At 25.8% G+C, this 27,058-nt stretch overlaps 6 protein-coding genes across 9 annotated transcripts in view; 4 read left to right on the plus strand and 2 right to left on the minus strand.

Annotated features, from left to right (window-relative positions):
* Positions 1-1,496: 1,496 nt before the first annotated feature.
* Positions 1,497-3,170, plus strand: LOC122861058 (ribonuclease H2 subunit B). The gene is made up of 3 exons (XM_044165221.1): positions 1,497-2,148; positions 2,235-2,977; positions 3,038-3,170. Exons 1-3 carry the CDS (start codon positions 2,061-2,063, stop codon positions 3,131-3,133), a joined length of 927 nt encoding a protein of 308 aa, XP_044021156.1. The 5' UTR covers positions 1,497-2,060; the 3' UTR covers positions 3,134-3,170.
* Positions 3,171-3,716: 546 nt separating this feature from the next.
* Positions 3,717-5,439, minus strand: LOC122861057 (bystin). The gene is made up of 2 exons (XM_044165220.1): positions 5,101-5,439; positions 3,717-4,993 (listed from the first exon to the last, which is right to left on the minus strand). Exons 1-2 carry the CDS (start codon positions 5,236-5,238, stop codon positions 3,773-3,775), a joined length of 1,359 nt encoding a protein of 452 aa, XP_044021155.1. The 5' UTR covers positions 5,239-5,439; the 3' UTR covers positions 3,717-3,772.
* Positions 5,395-7,134, plus strand: LOC122861059 (ras-related protein Rab-9A-like). Its single transcript, XM_044165222.1, has 3 exons — positions 5,395-6,191; positions 6,255-6,436; positions 6,521-7,134. Exons 1-3 carry the CDS (start codon positions 5,900-5,902, stop codon positions 6,782-6,784), a joined length of 738 nt encoding a protein of 245 aa, XP_044021157.1. The 5' UTR covers positions 5,395-5,899; the 3' UTR covers positions 6,785-7,134.
* LOC122861061 (high affinity copper uptake protein 1) lies at positions 6,772-12,493 on the minus strand. 2 transcript variants are annotated; one of them, XM_044165223.1, is made up of 5 exons: positions 12,127-12,490; positions 9,702-9,971; positions 9,318-9,550; positions 9,173-9,202; positions 6,772-8,921 (listed from the first exon to the last, which is right to left on the minus strand). In XM_044165223.1, exons 2-5 carry the CDS (start codon positions 9,969-9,971, stop codon positions 8,720-8,722), a joined length of 735 nt encoding a protein of 244 aa, XP_044021158.1. In that variant the 5' UTR covers positions 12,127-12,490; the 3' UTR covers positions 6,772-8,719. The 2 variants fall into 2 exon arrangements, with proteins under 2 accessions (XP_044021158.1, XP_044021159.1); XM_044165224.1 differs by lacking the exon at positions 9,173-9,202 and having other exon boundaries at positions 7,927-8,921; positions 12,127-12,493.
* Positions 12,494-12,686: 193 nt separating this feature from the next.
* LOC122861064 (anaphase-promoting complex subunit 15B-like) lies at positions 12,687-13,694 on the plus strand. Its single transcript, XM_044165231.1, has 3 exons — positions 12,687-12,933; positions 13,011-13,070; positions 13,139-13,694. Exons 1-3 carry the CDS (start codon positions 12,808-12,810, stop codon positions 13,364-13,366), a joined length of 414 nt encoding a protein of 137 aa, XP_044021166.1. The 5' UTR covers positions 12,687-12,807; the 3' UTR covers positions 13,367-13,694.
* A 1,322-nt stretch (positions 13,695-15,016) lies between these two features.
* Positions 15,017-27,058, plus strand: part of LOC122861062 (ecdysone-induced protein 74EF) — a 65,987-nt gene continuing 53,945 nt past the window's right edge. The window contains exons 1-2 of one of the 3 annotated variants that reach the window (XM_044165228.1): positions 15,017-15,493; positions 15,955-16,073. The gene's annotated coding sequence lies outside the window, so the exon portion shown is untranslated. Of the gene's footprint in view, positions 15,494-15,913; positions 16,074-27,058 lie in introns of those variants that run through there. The other 2 variants (XM_044165225.1, XM_044165226.1) reach the window with 2 other exon arrangements.

Raw genomic sequence — 27,058 nt, forward strand, 5'->3', positions numbered from 1 at the left:
TTTTCGAATAATATAATATTTAAAAAAATTAATTATTTCATTTACACATAAGTATGCCGTATAATCATTACCGTCCTAATTATCTTGATGCAAAAAATTATGAAAAATTAAAAAAAAATTAAAACAGCTTTAATAGCTGACCTGTTTATTTTTAAATACGATTAAAAATGTATCCATCACAATGATTATCCTGATGATGATAAGGGCGCGCGAGACAAATAACTCAAATTGGCATGGTGATAGATTTGATAATGAAAAAAAAATGAAAAAAGAAAAATGAAATAAAAATTTCATATTTAATCCTCTTACATTATTATTTGTTTTATATACATATTAACAGATAGACATTCACACATGTGAGTATGTATATTTGTAGATTGAGAGAAAAACATGTACGCCTAAATAAATATATAAAACTTTTAGGATCCTATCAATATACATAATTAATATTTATGAATCCATATAACAATTATTATGTATATTTAATATTTATAAATTTTTCTATATAAATATAAACCACTTGTCCAACAGATGTTTATTTACTTTATATATATAAATAACTATCAACTAGTATTATAATTATTATTATAGAAAAATTGTAATAATTTATTTTGAAATTAAAAACTTTCTATGATAGATAAATTTTGTATGATAGTTATTGGAGTATCATTTTGCTAATAAATGCAATTTTAATTTATGGACTATGAAAAAAATAATATAAATAATATTAAATTCGATGATAGTAGAAAAACAGCAGCTAAAGTTTTTCAATATAAAATAATATACGGAGGAGTTTGCCCTTTTTTTTTTGTTATATACTTGGTGACTCATCTTGTATATAAGAAATATCTACACACCCCTGTGACAGTCGTCGTCGTCATATTTATTATTACAGTAAGACAATTATGTTGACAATTAAATTTTAATTAACAACAAAATATTAATCTTAAAAATTTCTTTTTTTCTTTTCATTATGTAAATTAATAACGGGTCAAGGATTTTTATCATTTTTTTTTTTTTTTAAATATTATTTTTGATAAATTTAAAATAGAGATACGAAATTTCATGTTGTTATAATGAAAGGGTGTGTCTTTTGATGTAAGCATTTATTATTATTAAAAATTCAATGTTTATTTAGGTTAATTAATATTATAAATAAATAATTTTGTAAACAATATTTATATGTAATTTTAAAATTTTTTTTTATTTGTCATTTATGTATTTCATGTTTATTTTTTTAATTTTTCATTGTCACAATTATATGATGGATTAAAAATAATAATGAGATATTTTATGAAAATGTATATTGATCCTTAAAAAATTTTCAATACACTTGTCATATTTTTATCTCACATCAAAAATGAGCGCCATTTTTAATTTTTTCCCGCGCATTAATATACCGGCTGAGCCACGTGCGAATCTATATTTATAAAAAATTGATAATATCTTCTTCACCTTCCGAGTTTTGATGCTATATTTAATAATATTTTTTTTTTTCACAATTTTTCATCAATATTTTTTTTGCGTGCAGACTGCAGTTATATATATGTAGCATCATATAATAAAGTGTACGAAAAGATCAAGAGAGAAAAAGTTAAAGAGAGAAAGAGAGAAAGGGTTACATTTTATCATCATTATCGTCATTGTAATTTAGAGAGAGAGTTTTATCAAGTACCTTGATTTAATTAAAACAAAACACTACACATTTTCAATCAAACACATAATTTAATTGTTGTTTATGATTATATGATATAATTATAATCAAGTTGTATATGTGGATCCAACAATGTGGATCAGTTTAAAAACCAAGAAAATTATTATTGGCAATAATATTGATATTAAAAATACCTGCGCCCAAGTACCGGCCAACTGGACCGCTTGTCAAAAATGGCTGACCTCTGAATTGTTATTTTCTCTTGAATACAAAATTGAAAAATTATATTAAAAACACAAAACCATCATACCAACACAATCAATAATTAATAAACAATAATAGTTAATAATATTATTAAATAACTTGAAAAATTATTGTTTATTTATTGTTATTAATATAAATTAAAATGCCAAGGATAAAAGCATCACCTAAAAAATGTGTCAAGACATCAAATTCACATCCAGCTGCAAATAGCTGGGTATTTCTTATGAAAGGTAATAAAAAATAATATTTTTTTTTTTATGTAATAAATTGATGTTAATGTAATTAATTGATTGTTTGTTGTTTTGTTTTTAAATAGGTGATGGTCTTGATGGAAATGATGGTGGTAAACCTGATGTTGTTAAATTAAAACATCCAGCTAGTGGACAATCAGCAATGTTTGTATTTAGTACTGGTGATTTGACTGTTCAAGAAGTATTGACATTTGATGAAAATAAACGTTCATGGTTTATTGATGATAATGTTAAATCAGATGGAAAAATGCATTTATCAACACCAATTGATCCAATATTTTTGGTTTTACCATATTTAAGAAATTCACAACATGTTATGCCACTTGAACAAGTATTACGTGATGAGGATTATCCAGAAACAAGTAGACTTGCTAAATGTCAAAATTTAAAATTATCTCTTGTTGCTGATAGAAAAGGTGATGAATCTTATCAAGCATTTAAATATAATGAAGAAAAAACAATGTGTTGGTTACAAAAAAAAGTTGAAAGAGTTGCTGATATACTACGTCAAAAAGGTATACATGTATCACAAGGTGCTGTAAGTGCAAATTATGTTAAAAGCACAAAATATGAACCTGGTACAGATATTGAATATATTAAATATGCTCATGGTATTGTTTCGGAATATTTAACTGATGATTTATCAAAAAAATTGGCACAATATTTAAATATTCCTGATGAAGCTGATAAAAAAAGAAAATTAAATACTAATCCAAAAGATGGACCTGAAGAAAAACGTCAAAAAAAAGAACCAGATGATGAAAATTTATCAAGATCACGTGCACTTGATCTGACTAAACCTGAAAAGGTATTTTATTTTATTTTTCATTATCAATTGTCATTATTATATTTATATATTTTATTTCAGCCACAAAAGCCACCAACTCTAACGAAAAAGGAATTAGCTAGACAAAAAGCTGCTGCTGGTTCCAAGAGTATCACCAACTTTTTCAAAATTAAATGAAAAATTAAAAATATTAAAATAAAGACTGTTTAATCTACATGATTTTGTCTTGATTCAAAGAATCTTTCAACACGTTGATATTTAACTTTCTTAGACTTAATGAAAAAAAAAAAAAAAAAGATTAAATGCAAAGCAAAATTTAAAAAATGGTATTATTCAAAGAACAATCTATGAATTGTTCAATTTTTCTGCTCAATTGCATATTTATCTGCCTGTAATTTTTTTAATTTGCTATAAAAATTTATTATTTTATATGCTTAATAATAATTTTTGTTTTTTATGTAAATAATTGAAATAATTTTATTTATTATTAAGACAAAATAAAAAAAACTAATGTTTACAGTTTTAAGCTAAACTTCAATATGAAAAAGTAAAAAAAAAATAAAAATAAAAAAACATTCTTAATATTTAAATTTACTGTTCGATATGCTGCAGATTATATTATTAAATAAATTTGTCCAGTAATGTCAACCATGTACTGATTAATATGCCATTGTATTTAATTAAGTACTTCATTGAAAAAAAAATAAAAAAAAAAAACAAAAATATCAATTTAAAAATAAACCAATTAATGTGAAAAATACGTAATGTAATTATATTTTGATTAATTATTTATTTATTGAAATTATAATATAAAAGTTATTCAGTATTCATGGAATCCATAAACTCATTATCACGACATTTAGCATTTTGTAATTCTCGTCTAATGTCTGGTGTTATTGTTGGATGAGCTTGTCTCTTTAATAATTCAAGAAGAGCCTCTTTTTGTTCTGTACTAATATCAGATTTGTATCTTTGAACAAATGTCAAAAATGCCTGATGCCACAGAACAGGTAATATTCTTGTTTCTCTTTCAAATTGTAAGAAATGATGAACAACACCATCAACAGCACGATATGGTAATGCATATTTTTTATCAATAAATATTCTTAAAAATATACTATTTGCACCACCATATGGCATTTCAGCAATTTTTAACATTGCTGCTGATGAATGTAACATTGGAATTGAATTTTTAGCAACAACTGAACCAATTATAACAGCTTCTCGTAATGTACAATTACCAGATTCAAGTAAAGGTAATAATATACCTTTCATAAATGCAGCTGGTTTAAATAGTGATTTTTTAAGTGCTTGATAAAGATGAAAATTTAATCTTTTATATTCATCAAGATCATCACGAATACGAGGAAGAAGAACAAGATTATAAAATCTTTGAGCCATTTTTTCTTTTAAATTTGAAGCAAATATTCTTGTTGCTTGATACATTGCTGCTGCTGACCATTTTTCTGGCTGTGTTAAATATAATATTTGTTCCCAATTTCTTAAATTTGGAATTAGTTTAAATGCCTTGGGTAACTTTCCACTTCTGTATTTTGTTAATACTTCACCAACACCCTCGTACATTGCTTGAACACGAGGATCAAGATCAACAATATTCATATCACCTGCTTCAGATTGTTGTGTTACAATGTCAGTTGCTTTTTCTGATATTTTATTATTGATTGCTTCTTTTTTATCAATTGCATTTTTTATCATATCACCAAGGGATAATGTTACTTTTGTCACTGATGGTTTAAACATTTCTAGGGCTCTTTCTTCTTCTGGATCCAATTCAATTTGTTCACAATATTTGTGATCATTTGCATCTGGCATATTATTATCATCATCATCATCATAATTATCATTATCTTCATCATCACTCATTGTTGAATTATCAAGTTTTGTTGTTACAGTTTTTTTTATTGCTCCTTTCGATACATTTTTTCCTACTTGTTCTTCTTCTTCATCTTTCTCTAACTCTTGTTTTTGCTTGCGAGCTTGAGACAATATTTTTAGTGACAAGTCTGCATCAATATACTAAAACGAAATATATAAGATTAAAATATCATCATTATTTAATTTAATTAATAAATATTATTAAAGTATAATAATAAATAAATAAATATAAAATGTTTGTTTCTAACCTCATCATCATCGTCCATGCGTACTTTTGTTTTTTGACGATTTTTATATTTTGCTGTTGAACCATCTTCAATTTGATCGGCTAAAGCAATCTTGGTCATACCACTTTTAGAAACTTTAATTTTTTTAGCTTTACCCATTGTTTTATTTTCACTTTATTTATTTATTTATTAAATAATATTGCTCTCTATATTTTTTCAATGCACTGCCATGCAAACATGAAACACGTTTTAAGGTTCAACTTTAAGCCAGCAGTTTCATGAAATTAATGACAATGTCGCGTACCATGTAAACCCACCTTAAAAAAAAAAAACTACATATATTTTGATTGTTATTTCTTTGTTGCTTTGTTGTGCTTTGTTGAAAAAAAAAAAATCTGTCTTGGAGGAAAACAAACAAATTTTATTGTGTAAAATAAAAACCATATGAGTTGATTAATAGTAATAAATAAATCAACTAGAGGAAAAATTTAATTATCAAATGGGCGTTTCTTTTTTTATCATCATTTATCATTAAAAATATTATTTTTGTTATGACAGTTGTCAGCTGATTTGCATTATTTACATATGTCAAAAAAATAATAATGAAAATTTGTGTAAATTAAAAATAACAAGTTAAGTTAATTATTTAATTTTTACAGATTGTTTAATTATGATTGTTTTTGTTACACATGACATTGGATTTAATATATTATTATCATTAATTTATTTTCAACAAAGCTGACATAAATTAAACAAAGAGTTACTTAATAAATAATTAAATAAATTGCATATTTAGATGAAGTAATTTATAAATAATAAAATGTCAGTTAATAATAAAAACACAATAGCTGGAAGATCATCTTCATCATCATCTAATGGTGTTGGTAGTGGAACAACACTAAATCGTAATACTCAACGATCATCAGTGTTAAAAATAGTATTAAAAGTTGTAATTCTTGGAAATGGAAATGTTGGAAAATCATGTCTAATGAATAGATTTGTATCAAATCATTTTGATGAACAAAGTTTTCATACAATTGGTGTTGAATTTTTAAATAAAGACATTGAAATTAATGGTCAAATTTATCAACTACAAATTTGGGATACAGCTGGTATGTTTTATAAATTATTTAAATTATTTTTTGGATAATTGAAATATGATTATTTTAACTTAGGTCAAGAACGTTTTAAATCATTGAGAACACCTTTTTATCGTGGTTCTGATATTTGTCTATTGACATATGCTGTTAATGATAAAACTAGTTTCAACAATCTTGCATTGTGGAAATCGGAATTTCTTTATTATGCTGATGTACATGATGGATCAATATTTCCTTTTATTATTATTGGAAATAAGGTATTATGTTTTTATTTTTTATTGAGTTGTCATGATTGTTTGGTGAGAAAAAACAATAATGAATAATAAAATAATAATTGTTAGGTTGATGTACCAGAATTGGAGAAACAAATATCAACAGAGGAAGCTCTTGCTTGGTGTGCTAAAAATGGTAATCCACCACTAGTTGAAACATCAGCTAAAAATGCAACAAATGTTGAAGCAGCATTTTGTCAAGCTGTTGAAACTTGGGCTAGACTTGATGCTAAAATGGATCGTCCAATTGTTGAAGATATAGTCAATCTTTCAAAACAACAAACAATTCATCGTACCACTTGTTGTATGCCAACAAATTCTTCTGATAATTAAATTTTTCTTTTATTTTTTTTAAAACCATTATTATTTTACTGCAAGTGATACAAACATTAACATATTTCATGTAAAATTATTATATTTTCTATCTAGATAAATACAAAATATAATTTACAATTAGAAAAAAAATATATTTAATGTAGCTGGGTGATTTGTAATGGACAATCTTGATCGTTAAAAATTATCAAAGTATTTAAAAAGTCTTTATGTGATGAGTAAGACCAAAGTGTGAAAAATTATAATTAATTTCATTAACAAGCCAAGTGATCCATATGTATGAGGCAATTAAACAAATCATTTTATTTTCTTTTTCAATCAACCATTTGGTTTAATTAATATAAATATATTTTTTATTTGTTTGTGTTAATGTGGCACACACATGGACATTAAGAGAATTAATAATAGAATCAAGTTGTTGACTTGATATTACGTTAATAATAATAGTAATAATAGTACAATTATTTAATTAGATAATTTAAAAACAATAATATTTTTAAATTAATGCACAGCTTGTAAAAAATTGTTTAAAATTTAAAAAATTATAGAAACGAAATTGTATTATATCATAAAATCAATTGCAATGTGCCACATATGTTAAAAGCAATACTAACTAATCTAGAACTAGTTAGATTTATTTAAATAGATAGAAAAATACAACGCATCGAGATTTATTTATCTATTAGATATGTTGTCTTCTTGATAAAATGATAATAATAATAGTAAGGTATTAATTTATGAACGTTAAAATGCTCAAAGTATAAAAATAAAAATAAAATTGTGTTGATTAGATTGAATGTCTACTTGATGATGATTTTTATTATAGTTATAAGTATACTTATCTAAATTGCTTGTTATTGTCAATGTCAACGTGTTGATTGGGTGATAGGTTGATAGCTATTTTTCATTTTCCTTATTAGATGAAAAATGATATGAAAAATTATGATTAGTTAAATAAAAAATATCCAGCGAGTCATCGTAATCGTCATGACTAATCACGCGTTTTTCTATTTGAAATAATAACCAATTTAAAGAATAACGCGCAATATTATTTGTCAAATCTTTTCCTGTTTTTATAGTTGATGTAAATTTATTAAAATTATTATGTGGATGGAAATAATAATGAGAAAATAGATAAATGATATTTTGGATATTTTTTTTTTATTATCAATAAGTAATTTTATTGTCAAATTCTGGATATTTATAATGATTTGTTTTGTTAGTTTAATGATAATGATAAATTATTAGCATTATAATCTATAAAATTGTCTACTTATCTACAAATATTATTTGTTTTTTTATCAATTTATTTTAAATATTTAAAAAATCCATGTATATTCACAAAATTAGTTGTACAAATACCTAAAATATAGTATTTTTCTTTTAAGTTGCATTTTAACATTATTTACAATTTTTTTTTTTTTACTTTAAAAATCAATTATTATAAGTTTAGTAATTTTGTAAGATTCAGATCCTCGCATTTAATATATTAAATATCGCACTGGCAAAAAAAATATTTCATGTCACATTGTTTTAAAAATACTGGAGGTAAAATTTTAAACAGGTTCATTTTGTTTTTATTTTTTTTCAAATAAATAACTTGTTGTTATTATTAAAAAAATATATTTTTTAGTGCGTTAGCAACTGAGGCACCATTATGTGAACAACATAGTTTTCTTTAGTTAATAATAACAAAGCATCATCATCATCATTATTATTACTATTATATTTGAATTAAAATTTACCAATTGATCAACTTATCAACAGCTTACGGTAGATTTTTGTTTTTTGTCTAAACCAGCCAGAACAAATAGTAACAGTAATAATAATAATAAAAATTAAACTTTAAAATAATATATTTACGTATTATTGATTATCATCAACCAATTTTTCAGCACAAGTACAATTAAATGATGATGATGATAATGGTGATGCTCAGTGACAGTGTTCAGTAACATCAACAATAACTGATTTTTTCCAGCCAAATAAAAAGTAACCAATTGCACCACCAAGAACAACAGCTAAACCAAGCCAATAATTGAATGTCATAAAGATGAGCATGAGAAAGTACGAAAGGACAATTTGTATTATATGGAGAAGAGTCTGGAAGGTGTGCATCCAAGACAGCATCGTTGGTCTAAACAGAATTGAAGAAAAACAAAATTAATTAAATTGATAAACAAAAAAATTTAAGATGATTTTTTTGACAATAATAAAAATGATTAAAAAGTAACACAGAGAGAAACAAGTAGCAACAGTTAGATGGTAGTTATGCTCTATTGAAACATGCTCTAAAAAGGTAACAGTGCAATGAAGAAAAAAAAAAAAAAATATAAATAAAAAGTTCCCACACATTCCCAGAGCAATTTGTTTAACCATTTTACTCACGGTTGTTTATGGATAACTTCCCCGACCATTCTAAAATATTAAATTTAAATATTTAAATTTTTTAACTTTAATAATATACCCTTTTATTTATAATCATTTAATATATTTAAAAAAAATTGATCTATAAGTAAAATTATATACTCACTGTACAACACGATTATCTTCAGCAACAACATTTTTTTGACGTGGCATTGATACACTTCTGTATTGAAGTGAATTATATGTTTTCCAAAATAAATATTCTCGATAATATTTAAGACCCTCATACAATGCAGCCATAATCATTATGCCAATCATTGATCCAATAAGACCACTGACTGTTGATATTTTCCAACAATCAAATAATATTGTCTCAGTAAAACCTCCATGAAAAGACATCTAAAAAAAGTACCAAGTAACTCTTAATTACATAGAGAAAAGGTGATATAATTTCAATAATAATTATATCATTAAATAATTTAAAATAATTATTTAGAAATTTAATTAGTTGATTATGTGATTTATTATTTTTATTATTTAATAAACTAACCGACATTCCATGCATACCACCACCATGCATACTACCACCATGGCTACCATGGCTAGAGGCAGCAGCATGAACAGTATGATTCATCACCATGTTCATTGCTGATGATACCATTGTTGTTGTATCCATACTGGAACCATGATCATGAGCACTGTGATCATGAGCACTGTGATCATGATGTCCACTATGATCATGGCTCATTCCATCAGATTCATTCATATTCATATTGTGCATGTTGTGCATGTCGTGCATATCATGGTGACTATGATCCATCTGCAAAATTCATATTTATAACAATTATTTATTGTAACGTATTTTTATTTAGCTTTGTAAAATTTATTATTTTGTTTTTTTTTCTCTTTCTTTTATTCAACAGGCTGCCGGACACACGTGAAAGTTTGTCCCTGACTTGACAACACCAATACATTTAAGTTAAGATAGTAGTTGTAAAAAAATAACTTGCTTTAACTTGCTTAATTAGATCCCGTGACTATGATATTATAATAATAATCAGGCAACAAATATTACGTTTTATTTTTTTGTATTCTCGTGTGTTGTTTTCGTTCAAGCAAAAAAATAAAAAAAAAAAATTCAACTGACGAGTAGAGAGATTGAAGATAATTTAAGAAGAAAAAAAATTTAGAAAGGTTCCCTGTTATATGCACAGTTCAATCAATTAAACTATATTGACTATGAAAAAATATTTTTTGTAATTGTATTACAAGTCATGCTGTTTAAAACAAGTTTACAAGTTGACCAACATTTTTTATCTTATTTTTTAAATCGAAATTGTAAATGATTTATATTATTATTTAAACTTGATAAATCACAAATAAAAAGTATGTAATAAAAGACAATAATAGATAATCGATTATAAATTATTGATAACAATAACTTTAAGAAAAGATTAAAATTTTATTTATAAATATTATTATATTTATTTCCAAGAAATAAATAATGCTTTGTTTTTTTTTTTTAATTGAAAGTGTATATTCACAGTGGTGAAAGTGATGCACGTTTTATATTATTAAAATATACATACACATTTAAGAAAAATAAAAAAAGTAAAAGTAATAATAATAAATGAAATCTAAGAATATTTTATGTATAAATATTGTTTGAAATAAAAGTTTACAAAAGACAAGATAATGCTTTATCAGCAAATTCAAAAGGATATTGTGGCAATTAAAAACCAACGTATTTTAACGAGTCAACATTATATTTAAAAATAAAATTGAAATATATATTTTTTTTATTTTTTATAAATTATTATGTTAAATGAAATTAATAATTATGATAAGGATATAATATTATTATATAAGGAAATTGGAATTACCAACACCGTCAACTCATTGGTGGTGGTGACCTCGAAAAAGGAGCAGCATTACATTGGAATTTATTTATTATCATTTAAAATGAAATTCTTGGAATAATTTCATCTACAATAAGAAGGAAAAATAAAAAATAAATATCTTATGAATTTTCTAACTTATGACCCACTAATAAATAATACAATATACTATATTTATATATATTTATTTTTAGTTAAATGATGAGCCAATCAAGGAGTTTGTTTTTTTATTTTCTACCTCATTATTTAGACATCATTTATATCAATTTAGTACGACCAGAACAACCCAAAGAGTCATTGAGATAATTGAAAAAAAATTATTAAAAAAATTGTATTGCAAATTAAATATTTAATGAAAAAAAAAATGATAGTAAATCAGTTAAGTTCAAGGATTAAATAAATCTTGAGCAATTCAATGACTGTGATCAAGTAAAAAGTCAAATATACAATTTTCTTAATAATATATAAAAAATAATTTCAAAGAGTTTTATAAAATTGGGAGAAAAAAATTAAAAAAAAAACTAGTTGATCTTATCAATGTTGACATCAATGTAAATATTTATTCTTTATTTTATCAACAAATAAGCACCGAAAAAATAGATTAAGGCTATTTACTCAAACTCTGCTTTTACAAAAAAATTTTTTTTTTTTTTTTTTATTAATTATTGTATATATTTTTTAGATGATGAATTTTATATTTGACATAAATTTATGTCAAATTGAATATCAGATAATAATCATGTTAAAATAAAACCAGCTGTTTTGTAAAAAAATAAATTAAAAATAAATATGTTTTTTAAATAAATAAATAAATAAAAAAATTAAAGCTAATTGCAGAATTATTTGTAATTTTATTAGGGTGTATTTAATATAGTTTTTATGAAAAACAAATCAACAAATTGTATAACCATAAAGTCACTCTAAAATTACTCCAAAAATTGTGTAAATAGCTTTATGCAAAATAAAAATATATGTCAAAAAATAAAAATATGACAATAAGACAAAAAAAATATTAATTTAGCTCTGTATATTTATTTTAAAAATAATAATAATAATAATAATATAATTAATGATTACCTTTAATGTTATTTACAATTAGTCAATCAACGATTAGTATTTTATTCAAATGATGACACACTAAACAATTATTGCGTAAATATTATTCAAAATTGTTTGAATAATAATAAACTTATAAAATTATCAACAAGTTCAAGTTTAGATATAAATAAACAATATTTATGAAATTACTGTTAACGTTAACGAACAGCGGTAGTGAACTACGACTAGTGACTGTACAACACTGAGCAGTGAGCACAAGTCAATTTAACTGAATTTAACTTTCTACGTACAAAATCTATCAACCACTATCATCAAACTCGTACTCGTTGCAAATATGTACAAAAAAAATATAAAAAATAATACATTTCGTCACGTAATAAAGGACACACCTACATCATAAAAGAGACACACACAACTTAATGATAAATGGCGATTTGATGGCGCCACTTATCGAGTCATCGAGAGTTGAATTTGTTATTATCGACAGTCGATAAAATTACCAACATAAGATGTCACTTTTGAATTTAAATTTTGGTGCGCACATGAATCGACGCCATGTTTGTTTTTCTTGTCATCAACACACACACACGACTAATGACAGCACACAGTTGTTATTGTCATAAATAAATAACATTAGTTGCAATAGTTTGTGATAATTGTGATTATAATTAATATATTTAAATTAAATTAATAAAAGTCATGTCATTTCTACCACTGTGGCCAAGTTTACAGCCAAGATCAACAGATCCATTATGGTTTAATGCAGACAAGCCTTGTGATGATGAAGATGTTGTTGACAAATTAGAGTCATCACATCAAGCATGGGTAAGTTATTTCAATATATCTTTATATTTTAATATAAATAAATAATAGTCACCTATAATAAATAATAATAATTGTAGAAAGATCGTACTCGAGCAGCTGGTTGTGATCAAATTCCAATTGGTAAATCAGCAAGTGATGTAAGTCGATTAAATTATTTAATATAATATTTATTTTGATGATAATATTTGTATAATAAAATAAATAGTTTCGTGGATCTGAAGAAGAAGAGGAGGAAGAAGAGGAAGAAGAAGAAGGTGAAGGTGAAGATGAAGAAGAATCTGACACACATGAAGAAGAGGAAGAAGAGTTTGATGAAATCGACATGGAAGTAAGTTATTCACATCCACAACAACGTACAAGTCCAACTGACAATACTACCACTGATCCAGTGTCCATACGTATGGTCAGTTCTCGTTATTCAGCAGCCCCTTAATTTATTTATTGCTTCAACTACCCTTTGACTATCTTTGTGCTGCGTTTATTCGTTATTTGATTTATTAGTTTGAAATTAATTAATTAAAATTTAAATATATATTTATACTGAGATTAAAAATATCAACTTTGATTTCGAATAAAAACAAAAACTTATTTTAAATAATTTTTCAGTGATTCGAGCTCAAAAAATTGTTGGTAAATTTTCTAGTTTTTAGTCGTCAATTGACTAACTGGCCAGGCTGAGATATTTTTTTTCTCTGAGCTTATGATAATGTTAATGATAATATTAGAAAATTAATAAAATAAAAAAAGCGTTATAAAAAATACAGTCATTATTGCGTTATCATATTACAGTTATTAAAATGGAGTTTTTTTTTTTTTTAATGACTATTAATTATTATACAATATACAAAAAAAAATAAAATAAGATACATATTTTATAATATAATATATTTTATGTATATAAAGTGGTAAAATGGTCGTCGAGTGATTCAACTTGTAGAGCACAATCTGCACTCGGGGTCGATGCTTTAACCACGATCAAGATCCCTTGATCGTGATCTTGCTTTGCGATAATATGAAGTTGACTTTGCACCGTGAGACACCAAATTCAATATCTGAATCCAATAGTGCCATCATTTTTAACACATCACCTAGCCAGCAATTTCTCGTCTTTATTCTACATCTTTTGTACGTCTCAATTTGGTGATTGTAAATATTTTTTGTATTTATTTGCTTTTCAAAGCAACCGTCATCATCATCATCATCATCATTCTCGATACAACTATATATGTATACTCGATAATATAATTTCAAAGATCTATATAGTTTTAATAATAACAACATACACATGCGACCAGTATATGTATGTCTTATGTATATAAGTAATATAAAAGAGCGAGATGGTGATGGTGGTGGTGGCGGCAACGACAACGACGGTACTCTCAGCAAGCGAGCGAGTAAGCAAGCAAACGAGCAAAGTTAAGTAAAGCCAGGTTGGTGCCCCCGCTAGTATACAGGGTGAACGAACCACTACACTCTGGCAAAAGCAAACCCGCACCAAGTACTCTTCCCCCTTCTTATTTTCTTCCATTACATATCTTGCTATAAAACATCGTTCTCCATAAAAAAAATATATATATTTTTTTTTCCAACATTACCGAGACGTAAAAATAATTTTTCAAAACTATATTCTATATGTCATACATTTATCATTAATTAATTTTTTTCAATCAGATTATCAATTAATAAATAATTCATAATTGAGCTGTATGTTATATGACAATGACAAAAAAAAGAGAGAGAGAAAGAGAAACACTCGCTTGGTATTCCTGACCTGTCTCAAAAAAAATCTTACAGCATAGAAGATAATAAATTCAAGTTGAAAGTGTGTGTTGTATATTATGCAATATTATGGCAATAAAGTAGAAGGGGGGTGAAAAATTTCAAGTGCAAGGAAAAAGAAAGAAAATAAAATAAAAAAAAAGTGATAATGAATGAATGAATGAATAAAAATGAGTAAATAAAATAATACATAAAAGAAACGTAGAAAAGAGCGAAAAAAAAAAAAAAGAAAACAAATAAAATAAAATAAAGAAGAATAAAATAAGGGCTAGAAATTTAATTTATTCAAAAATTATTATTATATAAAATTGAAAAATAGTAAAAATAATAATTAAATAGGAGTAAATGTATGTAAATGGTGACGATGAAGTTGTGGTTTGTGTTGGCTAGCAATGACGAGGTATAAAATAATAATAATAAAAATAATGAATAATTGTGGTGGGGGGCAAGTAAAAACGTCGAGGATAAGGCAAAAAACTAATGGTAGTGGGGGGCAATATCTTGATGGCGCCTCTAGCAGTCAGGGGAGGTAAAGAAGAGAGTTTTCAAGAGGTTCAGATTCACGAGTCAAGCACAAGAGTCAGAGTCAAAGTTGAGTAAGAGAGTAATAGAGGTGAAAAGTACGTTGTGGTGAATTTACTCGTGAATAATAATAGTAATAAATGAGTCTGTTGTTGGCAAGACTTGGAATATAGAAAACAAATTATATTAGCATGTGATTGAGGTATAGAAATAATTGATACCAGCTCAAGTTTGAGTCATCAAAATACACTGGTTATTGGTAAAATTTAACACTTGATTTTGCTATTACAATTATCATTATTATCATCATTATTTTGTTTATTTATTTATCATTTATATGAGATTATTTATTGATGATGGTGATATACATTTGTCAAATGAATAATGATTATCAAGGCCCTTAACTGATGTCGTGACCACGTGCCTGTATTATAAACAAACAAACAATATATATAATAAAAACCTGTGATTTTTATAACACGCGAGAAAATTTATAATTATACATATTGTATATATTATCTTGGTATATTTAATCTATTTGAAAAATTAAAAAAATTATTATCACAAGGATATTATTATTAATTTATTTTAAAAAAAAAAAAAACGTTTCAACAATTTAAAATTATTAAAAAATGAATGAAAAAATAGAAAAATTTTATTATTTTTTATAATTATTTTGAGTATTTTTAAATTTATTATAGTGTGTTATTATTGTGATAGGTGCAATTAGGCTGTGAATTGTGATGACAATAATTATTTAACAAAAAAAAAAAATTAATAATCAAATATAATTTTGACAAATCGACAAGTTTATCAGGAATAAAAATATTGCCCATTTGGTAAGTTTGAAAAAAAATTAAAAATATTATTAAAAAGTATATAATATATGAATATATTATCACAGCATGCAAGATACTTAATTATGATTATTATGTGCAAAATAATCAAAAATTGATTTGCATTATTAATAACAATAATAATAGATGTATAAAATATATATATTTGTTGTTGTTGTAGTATATGAGCAAGAGAAAGGCGGGGGCATTTTTAAAAGAGAGTATATATTATTATTCATATATATAGGAAAAGAGAAATTATAAAGTGCCATGATAGTGGTGTTCATATATTTATATACACCTACTTTGCACTTTTAATCTAACTATATCTCACGCTTATATTCCATGCAAACTTAATTGTCTGCATAATTAATCCAAATTTACCACAGTATAAATAAGAGAATCATGCGGGGTTCATTCCCCTCTTCTATCATTCATCATCATCATCATCATCATCGTCATATTTACTACATACGTAAAACATACATACATAAAAACTACAAGTGAACAGAAAAAAATGAAAAATGTTTTTACTAGTTAAATCATTGTCATTACATTTGATCATTTTATTTTTGATATATATTTATCAAAATTTAGATTTATTTTTAGTTTGATTGTATCCATATTTAAAATTTTTTTTTTTTCAAAATGATAAAAAGTTTTTAAAAAATGTTGGCTTAAACTTTAAAGAGGGAAAAAAAAAAAGAGCTGGTAAAGCATTGTTGAGTATTATTGAGCATTCTTGGGTCCATATTCTTGATTCTGTACAAGTTTGTCTGTCTGTATGACTCTTTTTCTCTCTTTTTCATTCTCTCTTGGTGGGTCGAGTGGGTAATGCTCAAATGCTGTAGTGTTTGCGCCGGCCCTGCGGGGTCTCTGACCGCCCGTCCGCGTCTCAACTCCGCGCGCGTTCTTGTCCACACTATATAATATATAATATATATATATATAGCATGCTATAGCTGCTCCTCCTCATCCCTCTTTACCTCTTCTGTTCTCAGGGGCTCTACGTACATCGACACATCAACTCAACGATTGTCCACAATCACACAAATTTTCATATGCGTGTATTAACTATATATACATACGAACAAGTTCGAAATATATACCTTTTTTTTTTTATTCACCTCATCCCCCAATTCAATAAACACAACACGCATTTTATGGAAAAACAAAAAAACCAAATTTGAGCGAGTTGGGTAAAAAAAATATTATTCTCGTTAAAAAAAAAATATCTTTTGAGAAATAATAATAAGGAAATCGAATAAAAAATGAATGCGTATAAATAGACAGGTAGTGTCTATACAACATGGACAATACGTATACAATATTTCATGTAGATAAAAAATATTCTGGATAAGAATATATATATTTTTTTGCAGTAGAGAAGAGACCGTTATGTAAGGGAGGATCAAGTTTTACATGCGTCGTCGTCGCCCGAGTCATCGACTCATGGTGGTGGTGGTGGTAGTCAAATATCACATTATCTGATAACATCATCAAATTTTATTAATCAATTAATTTAACCGTTATTTCAATTTTTTATTAAATATAATTAATTAATCAATTTATTAATTATTTTAAATACAATTTATTTTTAATCACTGCGAGGCTATAAAACTTTTTCCATTGAAAATAATCATAGATAAATTTTACACTTGAAATTATATATTATTATCATTGTTGTTATTTCAAAGCCAAGATTATATTTATTATATATTTTTAATGAAAATTTATTTACAAATAAATAATGAAATTCTTCCAAATAAAATTCGTGCAAAATAATTTTACGTAGTCAGATATATTTTAGAAATAGAATCGTGCTGGTTAGCTACGACACATCAGACATGAGTTCAACATTGCTATATTCATTTAAGTGTGTATATATATAAACGTATTTCGTCGTGTTTAAATATTATATAAGAAGAAAATATAATTTTTTTTTTCATAACAAGAATATATTTTTCTCTTAAATTTACGTTACAGTAACGCTTTTCAAAGTGAATTAAACTAATGATAAATTATATAGAATCGACCTTATTTAAATATATGAATACACAAGTTGATTTCATGAAGAAAAAGTAATGCAAAGACTCGTTGCTCTTCTCTCAATGTATATATGTACATGTAGATCTTTATGTTGTGCAGCAATTGACTCTTTTGATGCTGGTCCGAACTCTGTACAACAGCAACAGCACTATACACCTCCCGGCATCTCTGTATGGTGCATTGACCGCAAACGTTATAACTACATGTGTATATGTATACAATATACATATACCAATAAGAAACTATATATATACATAATATTACAATTATTCTTTTTGAATCTTTTGAAAAAAAAAGAAAACACTAAAATACTTAGTGTAGGTACTTTTAGGGATGATCATAGCAATGTACAAAAAATATGTATGTCAATATGGAAGACCTGTAATGTTATTACTATAGTTTCGTCCCTGATCTTGTGGATTTAATAAATAAATATATATGAATGATTGCATCGCGATGCCAGAGTGCAGTGTGAAAGTCTCTGGCAACTTTCTCCTGCTGGTGGGTTTAACTTGCACCATGGGTCACCAGGCACGGACATTAACCATATAGCCTACACTTAGTCTTGCTTTTTTTTTTCCACAACATACACACACATCTATCTATCTATCTATCACTATCAGTCATATCTACAAGTATATGCATGCAAGACCAAACTAATAAAACATTTATGCTTAAAATTATCTTATAGTATCACGGTACGTATATCTAAATATCAAATGTAAAATACAAATAATATATATTAATAATAAAATTAAACAAGTTGATCTTGAAAGTGTTGATTTAGTCTGATTGTCGTTGGGCAACAAAATATTCAATTTTTGTCCTCGTGCATATATAAATATATATATATCATCATCAACAGCAGCAGCAGCTAAAGTTGAGCAATTCTTTGGTGTGGATAACATTGGCCCAAATAGTGGCCAGTGGCCCCGGTAGCGTCATCGACTAAAAAAATTAACACACTCACAAAAATAAAAGCCATATTCTTTTATTTTTTTTTTATTATAATTTGTTTTTAATATTTTTTTTTTGTTCGACTTGCCAAGTTGATAATGACTTGTTTTTTTTCGTTCACATTAATAGATGATGATGATGATGATGATGGGTAAAGTACAATTCATTGAACGACAAGATAATATATTAAATGATCAAATATTGCATGTGATGATGATGATGGTGGTGGTGGTGCAGATGTTGATTGCATCGGTGACATTATATATATACCGGGACTACCATCCACCCACGTAACTAACGGTCATGCCATTGACTGACACTGGCCCACTATTTGTACCCTCTCCTTTGCATGGGTCAATAAAACTTGACAAACATTTTATATGCTTTTTTAATTTATAAATAAATTCAAGATTGTTTTAAACCTTGGTATTTTATATATTCTTAAATTCAAAATCAAAAGTAAAAGTGAGAGTATGTTTACTATACTGCTCCAATTATATATGCGAGTCTTCGCAACTGAATGATGTTCACATTTGTGTAATAACACTTGAAGACAGCAACTAATTGAATTGTACTTTTTTTGTTCGCAAGATGAGTATTCAAGTTCATTGTACATACGCCCATACAAATATATTAAATATACAGCCACTGTAAATATCAAAAGGGGACTGTTGAAATAACTTGTCACATAAAATACTATATAAAATAATTTAAACAATATATATATGTCACGGTAAATTGTTTTAGACCTTGACTGTGTATAGCTGCAGCACAGGTAGTAATAATAACGATATATTTATATTTGACTGCAATTGCGAGCATTCAAAATCAAATATTAGATGATTCGACAAAAAAAAAAAAAAACCAAGTCTTAAATCCAAGGTCATTGAACACTCATCCACGTATTGTATATATAAATAAATAATATTATTTTATGCTTAAACAAATGAAAGTCACCACATTCACTTATGTATGAAAAAAAAAAATAAAATAAAAGTTAATTCTCTTCAACAAATAACACTCTTTTTTATTTATTTTTTTTTAAATTTTGCTTATATTCTCTTGTCGTTTCCTCGTAATTCTTTGTACTGGGCTTTTGATGTAATAAATTGACCGAAGGACGCTTGCGTAATAAAAATAATAATGATAACAAAAATAAAAAATCATAATATCGTGTATATGCAAAAATTTTTGCACAAAAATTATATCATTTTATGACGACAAAAAATTTATATTTAAAAATTTTATTGTTAGAATTTATTTTATTATATATTTGGGTATACAGAGTGAAAAAAAAAGATGTTTTAGAAAACGGAAGTAATGCAACTTGCACTGCAGATGGTCATCGTTCATTCATTTGGAAAATCACGGAAAAAATTTTATGCATTTATATAGAGATAGGAACTCGCGGGAAAGTCGATTTGACGGTGTATATATATATCCCGTCTGCCACAATGTTACGCAGACTTTATACGTAGTGGAAAATAAAAAATAGAAAAAAAAAAAAAAAAAAATAATAAAAAAAAAAGTACTTGCACTTTCGTTAGAAAGTCGAGAATAATCCGTCATCCGTGTCTTATAATGAGACGTCGTGATATTCCATCAGACTGGAATTTCATTAGTTTTTTTATTCATTTATGTATTTATTTTTTAAACTATCTATATTATTTATAAATTATAAATTATAATATATAATCCGAGTTAATCTTTACAGATTAATATTACTCTATACACCAAAAGTATATGCATATATAAAACAATATTTATGGAATTCACGTTGTAACCTTCAAATATATATATACCACATCGATAAGAAATAAGAATAAATATTTCATTCTATATAAATTATATCTTTATAAATAATCACCTCGTTTGATGCGATTTGAATAATTTTTTACTACCAAATATACTTCTCATTAGTCGAAAAGAAATGTTTTTTTTTTTTATTTTTTCGAATCATTAAAGTAGTTTTTGCTTCCGTTGCAATTTCTATTTATCACTGATTAATATAATCATTCTATGATCAATAAATTAAACCTGAACAATCAAAAAAAAAAGCACATAATATTACTATTTTAATTTTAATTATTGTTGTTTATTTTTACAGCTAAAATTATCAATTCATAACTAAAAAAAAAAAAATATAAAACTTTATATGAATAGAAAAAAAGTTACTTTAATCAATAATTCAAATTTTTATTTTTTCTTTACACTGCAATAAGTAGTTATAGCTTTTTTTTTACAGTAAATTCAATACACATATTCATAAAATATTTATTTATATAAATTTGTTTGTGTTGTAAAAAAAAATACACTTTCAAAGAGTCAGTAAATTTTGGCAAATATCAAATGTATAAAATACTCGTGTGTACATTAAAATTGCACCAAGGTCATCATTGAAAATAATATACAAAAATTATATTCTCCATATATTTGATCTAATCAAATTCAAATAAATATATGCGCAAAATTTTTATGATGAAAAAAAATATGCATGTCATTCAATAACAGAAATAATTTCAAAGACGATCTAGTGATTATACACTACATATTATATACACACGTGGGTTGCATTATTCATTTGAATAGTGCGTATACAGTATTGACTCACACAAACACTTGTTATAAATTATAATCTCAACATGTACAAGTGTTAAAATAATTTTTTTATACATATTATTTTGTCTGTTGTTTAATTTGATATATTCATTCTATTATATTTATTAGTGCACTATACATGTGAAAAATTATTTCATTGTATGTTTCGGTGTGTTTGATAGTATCAATAATTTTATTTTCTATAAATGTATTTGTGTTTTTTATATATGTGTATAAATTTTATACAAGTGAGCTGAACACGCGCTCTCAACTTGGTGGCCGTGGCTATGGCCTTACAAACATTTTCTCTATCCTCCTCACTACTTACTATACTACTGTTTTTTCTACTGTTGTTACCATCATCATTATCATCATCATCATCATCATCATCATCATTACTTATATATATTTCATATTTTATATTTGTATAGGTATATAAAAAATTTGGCAAAACTGAATCTAGCAAGTCACGTGAACTCGTTGATTTTTGGTTGCTTGAATTAAATGATGTTGATGATAATGATGGTGCAAGCTATAAAAAAATTCAAAAAAAAAAAAAAATGAAAATAAAAAAAGAGTGAAACAGAATGGCCGCAGGCGTTGGTTGTTGTGGCTAGAAAAATAGAGAATAAAAGTTGTATGTACAAGTATATATGGATGGATAGATGAGGGTGAGAGGAGGGAAAAAGCTCTGTGATAAATAAAAAAATAAAGAAGGGGCAAGAGGAAGGGTCGGGAGGGGAAAAATAGAGTGTGTGTTGTCGCGCGCGCGAGAGTGTCTAACCTAGGATAGTGGTGTTTAGCGGTGGCTAGGCAAACTGAGAGTTGCGACTGACTCCAGAGCTCAGTGTTACTTCTTATCCCGGTCTGATACAAACTCAATCGCAACTTTTATTTTTTTTTATATTTTATATATAAAAGTTTTTTTTTTTTATTCTTTTATTAATTTCTTATTTTTTTTTTTAAATCCTATTATTGATATTTTGCAATGTCGGTTAATTAATTTTTAATTTTTTAATTTGCAATTTAGTGATTGTGTTTATCATTATTTTTTTTAATTATTATTTTTTTTTCAATGTGAAAATTTGTGCTTTATTCAAGTGGATAATTACGTGTGATATTTTTAATTTTTTACAAAATGAATTTTTATATGTAAAATTTTTTTTATGACTTAAAAATTGAATTTAAAAAAAAAATTAAATTTTCATTGCGGTGATTGTTTTTTATTATATATAATTTTTATTTTTTTTTCTGGTGATATATATACATATATATTTTGCGACACGCAATATATATTTAATATTTTTTTTTTCAACAAGATATTTCTTCCGTTTTTCGCGCTCGTCTTCGTATGACGTAAGCAAGCACCGCCTTCTTGTTGGATTCAAGTGTCGCAATAAGTGTTGTGTCAAATATATACACAAACTGTGTGTTTTTAAAAAACATTATATTGTTTTGATATTTTTTAATTTTTTAATTAATCGTTGATCAACTCCCAGTTGGTATAATGACAAAAAAGATTTTTTAAAAATTATCAGTATCAGTGTTGAGTTGCTGATGTGCACAATTAATTTCATTGTGTTATTTAAAAACTTTTTTTATTAATTATTCAGTTTATCATATAGTACATATACCTGTTGTTGAGTGTGTTGTGAAATTTTTTTTTTCATTTAAAATAATTACAAACTTGTCAATTTATTAGTATAGTAAGCTAATAAATATAATCAACTTTTGGAAAATTTAATTAATCTTCATTTATATATTCAAGAAAATTTTTGATTCTTGGGTAAGTTTGCCAGTACATATTGTAATATATAATACAACTGTTTCCTCTATGATTTTAAAATAAAATATTCATGCCAAGTGCATCGATGGCTATATTATCAAACTCATTTTGACTTGACTCTTTTTTTTTTTTATATTTTCTTTTCTGCAATGAAGGCTAAATGCAAAAATAAAAAAATAAAAAAATTACATACAAGATATTGTTAACATGAACTGATCGAAGTGCACTTTGAGAATTTATTTATGCATTTTTTTCATTTTTTTTTTTTTGTCTTGTCTCATTGAACATATAAACCGTTATTGTTTTTTCTTTATGTCAACGAAAAGTTGCATTATTAATTTGTACAATCACAATGAATCAATTATCTTATCGAAAAATAATAATAATAAATTGATCATACAAAAATTCAATGACCTTGAATAATATAATATTTTTCTATAATAATATTTATGATATTATTCGTGCCCAATACATATTTTTTGATAAATTAAAAAAAAGTTACATAATTTTCAATATCTGTATGATTGGTTTATCCAACGACTAAAAATTGAATAAATTTGTCTGATGGTCTCTAGCCTTGTCCCACCTGCACCTTCTCTCGCAAGTATATTAAACTATACGAGGGCCAAAATGAATTTCTGTTTAGTATATTACATTTATTATGAAAGGACAAAAAAAAAAAAAAAAACGAAAAAAAATAAATAAATTAAATAAACCAAATAAAAAAAAAAAGTAAATTGGGATCCTTGAGTCCGAACGCGTGTGGTAAAAGTAAATGACCTTAAAGCCTGGACAGACGGATGGTGGAAACCTCCTGTGACCTATCCTCTGGATCCCCAGGCCACGCGGGTCTTCGAACCCAAATTGGGACAAGACCTTGACTCGCTGCTCTCTTGTACATAATTTTTTTTGTATATATTATATTGCCAAAGACGCGTATTTTTTTATTAAATAATAAACACGCCGAAAAAAAATCTCAAAGCTGCGGTGGACCATCTATTTTTTTTTTGATACTTGTATTCTATTTAAATTTACTAATTATATAATGTATAGACTATTCAATTGCTCTTGTTATTATTAATTTTGTTACACTTAATATAAGGCAATTAATTGTTTAATTTATGAACATGGCCTTCTTGATTGATGATAACGTTCCGGCCCTCAATTGAATCACAACACAGACTCAATATAATATATTGTGGCTGCAACATCAAGGGCCACATAGACTACCTTGAAATTCATATGATAATATTTTCGATTAGTGTATATTAGAATCAACCTTGATTCGCTTCTTTTTTTCATTTTTTTTCTGTAGAAAATTAACCCGATATATATTTATATAAATATTTATATTCTTTTCCCTTTTTTTTTTTTTTTTCATTCTTGTTTTTTTCGATGGAAAAGAAATAATAATTTACACATATCTGCAGTATATTATATACTTATTGTATATTGCCTACGTTGGATCGATGACGTAATACAAAATCTATCCCAAGAAACAATTTGGTGTTTAAAATCATTGCCGGGAGCTGCTTCTTTATAATTTATAATTTATATTTGGCATGTTTGTCTTGGAGATATATACTCAATATAGTATACATAAATATATTTCTGGCATAATATCGTCGACATCAGATATATTTTTATTTATTTAAACTGCGATGCCACGCAATTGCGGAAGGCTAAAGTTAAACGTTGGAAGGCCACTGCACCAATGTTATTATTTATACAATAATATTATTATTATTTATCTACATTTTTTATTTAATTCATTTAATCCTTTTTTTTTTTTTGTTTAAAGAAATTTTTATGTCGTTTATTTATAATTTAATATTCATAATTATATGCAGCGAGAGTTGTGGCTATTTAATTTCATCGCATCGATGTAAATGTAAAGCAAATTCGGGGCGAGAAAAATATAATTAAATTAATATTTAATTGAATTTTTATATTTTTTGTCAGATACTGTACAATTTAATTGGGTTTTTGTTGAAAATAAATGCAGTCAGAGAAATCGGATCGTGACTTTGTGAGAGTAAGACTTTGGCCTCCTGGATATTTTATACTCTACTTTGACTTTAGATATACCAGTTCTTTCACTTTCTTGATTGTATACGTATACTTGGATTGTCTAGGAATCAAGATGATGATCATTCATATTTTTATAATAAAAAAAAATAAATAAATAAATAATATTTATACAGTTTTATATACATGTTAAACTTAAAAATAAAAAAAAAATACAGATGAATATCGTTGCCTTGCCTGGGGGCTCTATACAAACCAAGGCCCTTTGCCTCTCTCGAAGGTCCCGAGATGACTCAATCTCATTATTATACTAGCTTGATTTTATACTGTTGCCTTTGCCACTATTACCACTATTATATATTTTATATATTTATAATTTAGAGAATCTCCACGTGTCTTTAAAAAATTTTAAATTAACTTTTTATTTTTCATTATTTTGTGATATTTTTAAATTTATATTTTTATTATATTTAAAATAATAATCTAGTCTAATATGACATTGTTGATATAGTAATAATTTTGTGACAATGATAAATTGAGATTGTAGAGATATCGGGATATATTAAAGTCTTTTTACAATACAAGCCAAGTGTCATTAGTAGTCTTCCAAGGTGTTTGTGCTGCCAGTTGTCCCTGACTGCGATTAGTTTGTATCATTCTACACACCAACAAGTAACAACTATACATAGTAGGCATATATTTACCTTTATATAATAACAATAATTAATATTATTATTAATATTATGTATACACTGCAGCCTCAAGGTCAATATACAAATTTTGATAAGATAACAAATAACATAACAACAAGTCATAAACACATATATTTAATATAAAAAAAAAAAAAATACTAAATATTATAAGTATTTATTTAATATTTGTACATATATTTAATACCTAATAGTTTTTTATTTTTTTTTTTAAATATTAAATTTACTTTAAACGCAAACGTATGCAAAAAAAAAAAATTATTGAAAAAAGTTTTTACATGTATTTATAGGTTTGCAGTTTTTGTTAATGAGTTAATGAGTATATGTATGGGTGTTGAACAATCAAATAAAGGTTGTGTGAATCTCCGAGTACATTAACCCCTTGACGTTGTTTAAGCACCTAAGTATAGCGTGGTGTATGTACAGTAGTTGTATAGTAGATTTTACTGATGGTCTACAATCAACTCAAGTCAAGTAAAAGTATTTGAATTTATTTTTTATGAAGGAGGGCTAACACTACTTCTTAAAAATTTCACATACACAGATGTATAAAAAATAAAATAATAAAACTTGGTGTTTTATCAAAAGAGTTAAAAGAAAAAAAAAAAAAAAAAAAGATTCAATGATGGTAAACAATGAATGCTAGAACAAATTTAATTATACATATATATTGGTGTATATTTTTAAATGCAATGATGATGATGATGATGATGTGTGTTTGTGTCTTTTTATTTATGAACTTTCTCCGCGGTAAGCGAAAGTAAGAGGGCTTCGAACCGTGCACCCCTCCTTATCCTCCTCCTTTCCTTTTTTATTATTATTACATTTTTTTTTTTCTTTCTCCCCTCTGGCAAATTGAC

This window comes from Aphidius gifuensis, linkage group LG1 (genome assembly GCF_014905175.1).
Source record: "Aphidius gifuensis isolate YNYX2018 linkage group LG1, ASM1490517v1, whole genome shotgun sequence".
NCBI classification, from domain to species: domain Eukaryota; kingdom Metazoa; phylum Arthropoda; class Insecta; order Hymenoptera; family Braconidae; genus Aphidius; species Aphidius gifuensis.